Source organism: Neoarius graeffei, chromosome 2, assembly GCF_027579695.1.
Source record: "Neoarius graeffei isolate fNeoGra1 chromosome 2, fNeoGra1.pri, whole genome shotgun sequence".
Lineage (NCBI taxonomy): Eukaryota > Metazoa > Chordata > Actinopteri > Siluriformes > Ariidae > Neoarius > Neoarius graeffei.
Window position 1 is genome coordinate 113,015,501 of NC_083570.1, and position 9,517 is coordinate 113,025,017.

At 40.7% G+C, this 9,517-nt stretch overlaps 1 protein-coding gene across 1 annotated transcript in view; it reads right to left on the reverse strand.

The window, feature by feature from the left end:
- LOC132870705 (collagen alpha-3(IX) chain) overlaps window positions 1–5,932 on the reverse strand; it is a 100,426-nt gene extending 94,494 nt beyond the window's left edge. Inside the window, exons 1-2 of the mRNA XM_060904505.1 lie at window positions 5,928–5,932; window positions 5,526–5,608 (exon numbers count right to left, since the gene is read on the reverse strand). Of these exons, the coding sequence (XP_060760488.1) occupies window positions 5,526–5,608; window positions 5,928–5,932 (88 nt within the window). The remainder of the gene's footprint in view (window positions 1–5,525; window positions 5,609–5,927) is intronic.
- Window positions 5,933–9,517: the final 3,585 nt, after the last annotated feature.

Sequence of the window (9,517 nt, forward strand, 5' to 3'; positions counted from 1 at the left end):
CTGTTACTATTAATAAGATTTAATTGACACAAAATTGACACGAAATGTGGTGAATCATTCATAGATAGATAGATAGATAGTACAACCCCGATTCCAAAAAAGTTGGGACAAAGTACAAATTATAAATAAAAACAGAATGCAATAATTTACAAATCTCAAAAACTGATATTGTATTCACAATAGAACATAGACAACATATCAAATGTCGAAAGTGAGACATTTTGAAATTTCATGCCAAATATTGGCTCATTTGAAATTTCATGACAGCAACACATCTCAAAAAAGTTGGGACGGGGCAATAAGAGGCTGGAAAACTTAAAGGTACGAAAAAGGAACAGCTGGAGGACCAAATTGCAACTCATTAGGTCAATTGGCAATAGGTCATTAACATGACTGGGTATAAAAAGAGCATCTTGGAGTGGCAGCAGCTCTCAGAAGTAAAGATGGGAAGAGGATCACCAATCCCCCTAATTCTGCGCCGACAAATAGTGGAGCAATATCAGAAAGGAGTTCGACAGTGTAAAATTGCAAAGAGTTTTAACATATCATCATCTACGGTGCATAATATCATCAAAAGATTCAGAGAATCTGGAAGAATCTCTGTGCGTAAGGGTCAAGGCCAGAAAACCATACTGGGTGCCCGTGATCTTCGGGCCCTTAGATGGCACTGCATCACATACAGGCATGCTTCTGTATTGGAAATCACAAAATGGGCTCAAGAATATTTCCAGAGAACATTATCTGTGAACACAATTCACCGTGCCATCCACCGTTGCCAGCTAAAACTCTATAGTTCAAAGAAGAAGCCGTATCTAAACATGATCCAGAAGCGCAGACGTCTTCTCTGGGCCAAGGCTCATTTAAAATGGACTGTGGCAAAGTGGAAAACTGTTCTGTGGTCAGGCGAATAAAAATTTGAAGTTCTTTATGGAAATCAGGGACGCCGTGTCATTCGGACTAAAGAGGAGAAGGACGACCCGAGTTGTTATCAGCGCTCAGTTCAGAAGCCTGCATCTCTGATGGTATGGGGTTGCATTAATGCGTGTGGCATGGGCAGTTTACACATCTGGAAAGACACCATCAATGCTGAAAGGTATATCCAGGTTCTAGAGCAACATATGCTCCCATCCAGACGACGTCTCTTTCAGGGAAGACCTTGCATTTTCCAACATGACAATGCCAAACCATCTACTGCATCAATTATAGCATCATGGCTGCGTAGAAGAAGGGTCCGGGTACTGAACTGGCCAGCCTGCAGTCCAGACCTTTCACCCATAGAAAACATTTGACGCATCATAAAACAGAAGATACGACAAAAAAGACCTAAGACAGTTGAGCAACTAGAATTCTACATTAGACAAGAATGGGTTAACATTCCTATCCCTAAACTTGAGCAACTTGTCTCCTCAGTCCCCAAATGTTTACAGACTGTTGTAAAGAGAAAAGGGGATGTCTCACAGTGGTAAACAAGGCCTTGTCCCAACTTTTCTGAGATGTGTTGTTGTCATGAAATTTAAAATCACCAAATTTTTCTCTTTACATTTTCATACATTTTCTCAGTTTAAACATTTGATATGTCATCTATGTTCTATTCTGAATAAAATATTGAATTTTGAAACTTCCACATCATTGCATTCCGTTTTTATTTATAATTTGTACTTTGTCCCAACTTTTTTGGAATCAGGGTTGTATATAAACTCGCCTTCGCACCTATGGCACTCAAACCTGTCTCCCTCCGAGCTACTCGCAGAGAGGGAGAATCTCCCTCTTTGCAATTTCCCAAGTTGGAGCCTCTGAATTTGTAGCTGCACGACTGTCAGAGCTGCTGTTACAGAAAACTAATCTACACCTTCTGACCAATCAGAATTGAGAATTCAACAATGCTGAGTTCGAGTGCACCCTTAAGGAGGGGTTTGGTAAACCCTATAAACTTAGCAAGACTATAAAACAAGCTTTGTTTTAGATTTTTGTAGCGACTGCCATGCCATTGTTTCCAGTGTTTTTTTTATTATTCAGTGAAAATGTAAAGGAAAAAAAATCAAGGAAAGTGAAACCGTGTGACTGTGCGCGTCACACAATACTGTGAAAGGAGTCCAGTTTAAAGTTACATACCGGTAGCTAGCCATTAGACACACTCACCGGCCACTTTAATAGGAGCTTGGTCTTGATTCTAAGATTCCTGTTCTTGGCTGCAGGAGTGGAACCCAATGTGTTGTTCTGCTGTTGCTTTTCCGCTGAGATGCTTTTCTGCTTACCATGGTTGTAAAGAGTGATTATACGAGTTACTATATCCTTCCTGGCAAAAAAGCTCAAACCAATCTGTCCATTTTCCTCTGACCCTCTCTTATCAACAAGGCGTTTGTTTCCACCCACAGAACTGTCACTCACTCACTCGATATTTTTTGTTTTTCACACCATTCTGTGTAAACTCTAGAGACTGCTGTGTGTGAAAACCCCAGGAGATCAGCAGCTTCTGAAATACTCAAACCAGAAATACTCATCTGGCTCAAACCAACACCCATGCCACAGTGAAAGAAAGTCACACTTTATTGTGAGATCACAATTTTCCCCATTCTGATGTTTGAACATTGTGAACATTAACTGAAGCTCTTGATTTGTATCTGCAGGATTTTATGCATCAAGGGATCAGCTGATTAAAGAACTGCATCAAACAGCAGGTGGATGTATGTATGGGTGTACATACTGTATTGTGTGTATTAAAAGGATATTTAATTTTGTCGAGTTTCAAATCCATTTCACTGGGTACATGATTGAAACCTTTCGTTCATGAGACTTCTGTAAAGAACATGATGTCATTTCTTGGTCAGTGAAGCAAATACTATACCACCTGATGCTGTTGAAACATTCTGAGTCGCATGGAAGAAAATGCTGTGCATAAATGTGCTTTTTCATCTATTTTTCTTCTTGTGATTTTTCTTCAGACCATGAGAAAAACAATAGTGTGTGATGTATAAATGTGAAGCCCTATAAAGGGTTAACATGTCAGGCTTTCGAAAGCAGATGAATCATCAGGACAATGATTATCTGTCATAATCTTACAGTATGACACTCAGGCTATTTCCGTCCATCAGTATTAGAGCCAGTCCTGCAGAACAGGAACATTCTGTTTTCAGAACACTGTGAGCGCAACAGTGGACATATTCTGCCCAATATATCCTAAAAAAAATGTCCTCAAAACAGTGTGATACACAGATAAAACTATTCACTCCATTTCCAGAAAAGTTGGGATCTGTTATTTTGTGTGAACCTTTATTTAACTGACAAAAATACAAAGAAAAGATTTTCAAGTTTTGCTGACCAATTTAATTGTATTTTGTGAAAATAAATGAAGTTATAATTTGATGCTTGCAACACACTAAAAAAAAAAAAGGGACAGAGGCATTATTGCCATTGTATTACATCACTGTTCCTTTAATAACACTTTTTAATCATATGGGATCTGAGGATATGAATTGTTGCAGTTTTGCAATTAGAATTTTTGTCCATTCTTGCTTGATACAAGGCTTCAGCTGCTCAACAGTCCGTGCTCTCAGTTGTCTAGTTCCCCTCTTCATGATGCACCAAACATTCTCAATAGGAGACAGATCTGGACTGGCAACAGGCCAGTCAAGCACACGCACTCTGTGTCTACAAAGCCATGCTGTTGTAGCCTGTGCAGAATGAGGCCTGGCATTGTCCTGCTCGAATAAACATGGACTTCCCAGGAAGAGACATTGCCTTGATGGCAACATGTGTTTTCATACCATCCCAGATGCTGGCTTTTACATCTTTCTCTGATAACAAACTGGATGGACATGTTCACCTTTGGCACTAAGAATTTGACGTCTGGGTTTTCCCGAATAAAAAAAAAAAAGCTGAAATGTGGACTCATCTGACTACAGCACACATTTCCACTGTCTTTCAGTCCATCTGAGATGAGTTAAAACCTAGAGAAATCTGCACTGTTTCTGCATAGAATTGATGAACAGCTTCCTCTTTGTGTAATACAGTTTCAGGTTGCGTTTCTGGATGCAGCAGTGGACTGTGTTAAGTGACAGCAGTTTTTTGAATTACTCCTGAGACCATGTGGCTATATTTGTCACATTAGCATGACGGTTTCTCAGGCAGTGCCACCTGAAGGCTCGAAGGTCACGCACATTCAACGGTGGTTTCCAACCTTGCCCTTTACTCACTGAGATGTCTCCGAATTCCCTGAATCTTTTCATAATATTATGGACTGCAGATTTTGAAAGACCTAAAACCTTGCATTGAGAAATGTTCTTTTTGAATTGACTAACAATTCTCTCACGAAGTTTGGCACAAAGCAGTGAGCCACGCCCTATCCTTGCTTGCATAGACTGAGCATTTGGTGCTGCTCCTTTTATACCCAATCATGATACCAGTGAATCTGCTTATTGTGGAATCTTCCAGAATGGTGTTACTTATCTGATAAATTTTCAGTCTTATTTTGCTTCTGCCCAAACTTTTTTTTTGAGTGTGTTGCAGGCATCAAATTCTAACTTGGTTTATATTTACAAAATACAATTAAGTTGGTCAGTAAAACTATTGAACATCTTTTCTTTGCACTTTTGACAATTAAAAAAAAATTGGTTCAAAAAAAAAAAAAAAAGGTTCACATGAATTTAAAAAAAATCACAGGTTTTTGTTTTTTATTGCATTTTGGAAAATAAAATTGGATATTCTCTGATATTATAAAGTCATAGGTTTGCAAGAAAAAACAGAAATTCTGAGAAGAAAAAACAAAACAAAACCTCAGCTCTTTTTTTTTTTAATCTACAGTGTCCCTGTCTACACCATCATATATAGAAACTCTAGATCTGTTGTTGTTTTTTTCTGTTCTTTGTAAGACAGAGGATCCATCAGAACCACTTCAAAGGACAATAAGGAGTGGGTTAGCAATCTATAAAGACACGTTTTGGACTATAAAAGCCATTCCTAAGATAGAAGGTAGTGAGAGAAAGAAAGAAAAACAAGGAAAAGAGAAACAAGAAGTAGAAATTTTAAATAATTTCAAATATATATATGAAAGGGAAGATAAGGGAGAATAAAAAAAAATTATGAACATGTGCAAATGAATGAATCCATGGGAGAAACAAATAATATAAAAAAGAAAGTATAATCGTGAGGAAGGTTCTGTAGAGTGAAAGATACTGACTAGCAAAAATTTCATCTCAAAACTCTAACTGATGCCTTGTTGTTCCTCCAGTTGATGTTCTTCAGTCCATAACAGAAACATCAGTTGAAGTCCACCATCTTTTAGGATGTAGACATTTTAATGCATTCAGAGGAATCAAGAAAACATCAAAAAAGAGAAAGATGAGAGCCTGGTGAGGGGATGACTGTTTCTCACTGCTATAACATGAATAACAGGAACTAACTTATTTCCTGGATGTTTCACAACATTAAATGTAACTATAAACAGATAAAAAGTCTTCTCTGTGATGAACTGGATTCCTGCACTGCAATGCCATTTCTGTGTTTTGTTCAGTTTGGTGGAGACTTACGTGTGAGGGCAGGAGCACACAGCATGGCGAGGAGAGCTAGACGGGTCATACACTCCACCATCACCCGCTGCCACGCCCACCTCCTGAAAGACAGACAGGGGGATTATATAAGAAACAGGAAGAAACCTTTTTCAATAACCACTTTGTAGAGAGGCTGACTAAAACAATTTTTTCTATGAATAATTAATGAGCTTATATGACTCCTATGGTGTCATTCTGTCAAAGTTTTTATGTGTAACGGTGCCACATGGCAAGTTTGAAGAAGAGTACAGCCCCAACAGGAAGTGGAGGAAGTCATGCTGGTGTCAGTGATGTTTTTAGGAGGAATCCTGAGCACCAGATGGAAAGATGTGTGAACATGGGGAGAAAATACAAACCTTCTTGTAGTCCTCATTTACTTACCACATTAAAATCTGCTAATGTGCAGATTTCAAAGCCACTTGGACGCTGCCAGCGCGATGTCCCAGAGCTCACAACTACCATCTGGTGCTAAGAGTAGCACCCCCAACCCAGCCATCCAATCCACCAATCATGCAATCCCATGATCATGCAAGAGACCACCCTTCCACATTACTCCATCTGACATGCAGTACAACAAGATGCATCCAGGGATTTGTCTCTCCAAAAGATCTCTCTCGATTGCCACATGGAATGTCACCTCCCTTGTTAGCAACTCTAGCAAGATGTACCAGCTCCAACGTGCCTTCGATCAATATCATCTTGACATTTTGGGAATTACGGAGACACACATTCCACTCTCTGGGGAAGACATCCTCGATAACAGTTCTCTTTTCATCTTCTCTGGGACTACTCAAAGGAAAGAATATGGTGTCGGTTTCCTCATCTCCAAAGATCTCCAAAGGTCCCTGATCTCATATATGCCCTTCTCAGACAGGATCATGTCAGCAAGATTTTACAATCGACAAGTGAATCTCACGATCATCCTTACATATGCTCCTACTGAAGTCTCTGATGGCAAAGAAAAGCACAAATTCTATCTTGATCTAGAAAAAATCCACCATGATATTCCCAGAAATGACATTCAAATTCTTCTTGGGGACTTCAATGCCCATGTCAGGAAAGACACTGATGCCTGGCTGAATGTTATCGGAAAACACTCTCACCATCCAGTGTCCAACAACAATGGATACCGCCTTCTGGACTTCTGTGCTCTTCACCAGTACGTCGTTGGCGGTTCCCTGTTTGAGCACAAGGATATCCACAAGGCTACATGGACTTCACCTAAGGGAGACACATCTACTCAGATAGACCACATTTGCATCAACCATCACTGGAAACACTCCCTGCTAAATGTGAGAAGTTACCGCGGTGCTGACATAAATTCCACCCACAGTCTTGTGATCAGCCAAGTGCGGCTGAAGCTCTCCAGCCAAAGGAGAAAGAAACACTCTTCCTTGCCCAACCTAGATCTCTTGCGATTGGGCAAAAAAATTGAGGATTTTCGGTAATCCCTTTGTCGCCACTCAATAGATCTCCCCGCCTCTGGTTACTCCTTAGATGAAGACTGGAATAATATCAAAGTAGCCTTCCGCAATGCCTCTCATGAGTCTCTTGGTCAAAGACCCACCAAGTTCTGTGATAAACGTCTTTCCACTGAAACCTTGCACCTCACTGAGAAACGCAACAAAGTGAAAAGCTGAAGGCATCTGAGAGAAGCCGCGAACTGTATATCAAAATCAATAGGCAAATCAAGAAAAGTGTTCAGAAGGATGATGAGAACTGGGCCTCAAATATAGCCTCAAAACTTCAGGATGCTGCTACTTTTGGCAACCAACAGGAGGTGTGGCATAACATCAACATTCTCTCTGGTAGAAAGAAGAAGAACGCCTCCTCCGCAGTTTGAGACAAGGACGGGGACTTCATAACTGCTCAAGATGAGAAACTTGCTAGGTGGAAGGAACACTTTGAAGAGCTTCTTAATCCCATTCCCAGTTCTCAGTTTTCTGTCCCTCCTTCTAATCTTATTGCGGACGAACTCTTTATTGATCTACCCTTATATTCCCCTACACAGTGTGAAATCAGCAAGGCCCTCTCAAAGCTTAAGAACAACAAAGCTTGCGGCATAGATGAAATTAGCAATGAGGAACTTCGCTTCAGGGGAGAAGCTACAGTAGACCTCCTCCACCCCCTGCTCGGCCGAGTCTGGGACCAAGAACAAGTGCCTTCAGACTGGCTAAAAGGAGTTATCATCAAAGTAGAGAAGAAGGGAGATGTAATGTACTGCAAAAACAACAGAGGTATCACCGTCCGCTGCATAGCTTCAAAACTTTTCCAGATGATCATCATATCGAGATTATCGGATGGCATAGAATCCCTCCTGCGTGAAAACCAGTGCGGATTCCGGAGGAACAGATCCTGTATTGACCAACTCTTCTCTCTGCGCGTTATCATTGAGCAAGCTCTTGAGTACAATCTTCCCCTGTTTATTAATTTCATCGATTTTAAAGCAGCTTTTGACTCAGTCAATTGCAATTATATCTGGGCCACTCTCGAACACTACGGCATACCCATCAAATACATCAACATATTCAGAGCATTCTATTCCAACACAGTGAGTGCAGTACGCATCGGAGACGAGCTGACAGAATGGTTCGACGTCAACTCTGGTACAGGCCAAGGTGATATACAGGCCCCTCCCATCTTCAACATCGCCCTCAACTGGGCCTTGGAATGAGCATTATCAGAGAGAAACATCTCAAATGGTTTTCTGCTGCAAAAACGTCGCAGTTCATGGCAGCCAGCAGCTTACATCAGCGATCTTGATTATGCTGATGACATCACCATCCTTGACAGCAGTGTAGCTGGCCTTCAGGAAGCAACATCAAATGTTTCCTACTTTGGCAAAGAAGCTGGCTTAAAGATCAATGCCAAGAAGACCAACTGCATGCTGATAGACAAATTCCATAATCAACGCCCATTTCAGCAGGACGAAATCCTTGACATAATAGTGGACGACGATCACTTGGAACAGGTGAATCATTTCAGGTACCTTGGCTCAATCATCTCAAGTGATGGCTCCATAGACAAAGAAATCAACGCCAGGATCGGGAAAGCCTCTGGAGCGTTCAAGTCCCTGAACAACATTTGGAGAAACCGCAGAATTACTCTCCGCACAAAGATCAAGATCTTGGAATGTGGTGTCTTTTCACTCCTGCTATATGGCTCCCCGACCTGGGCCCTAATAGATAAGCAAGTGCAACATTTGGAAAGCTTCCAACACTCTTGCCTTCGGCGGATCTTAGATATTCTTTGGGATGATTACATCCCCAATAAAGAGGTCTGCGCAAGATCTTCCTGCATCAGACTTGGTACCCATGCTCAGTTAAATAGGCTACGATACTTTGGCCACGTCGCAAGAATGGAATCATCTCGACTACCAAAGTACCTTCTTAACTAGACTCCCTCATACGGTGCCCGAAGTGTTGGACGACCTCGTCAGAGCATTTTACGATCTATTGCTTCCAACATAAAGCATCTACTGGGTGAACATTGGGACATCAGTTCCACTCTGGGAGTCGCCTCCAACAGGATCCAATGGAGGAATCTTCTAACCGAGCATGAGCAGGCAGACTATAGATGACCTTACCAAGTACAAGTACAAGTACAATGTGCTGTGTTTAAATAGTTCAGCTAGAGTGTGGATATTCTGTTTATAGTCTTATATTAAAGTATATTGTCACCAGAAGATGAGAAGATTTTCTTTGTCCATCCATCCATGAATCATTTTACAGTTTATATAGAAACTGACAAGCCAAATACATCTATCTATCTATCTATCTATCTATCTATCTATCTATCTATCTATCTATCTATCTAAACTATTAATTAATTCAGCAATCCACCCACAAACATAGCCATCCATCCATCCATCCATCCATCCATCCATCCATCCATATGCAGTTTATACAGAGTCTAGGAAGCTAAATCTATTCAACTATCAATCAGTCAATCAGTCTATCTATCTATCTATC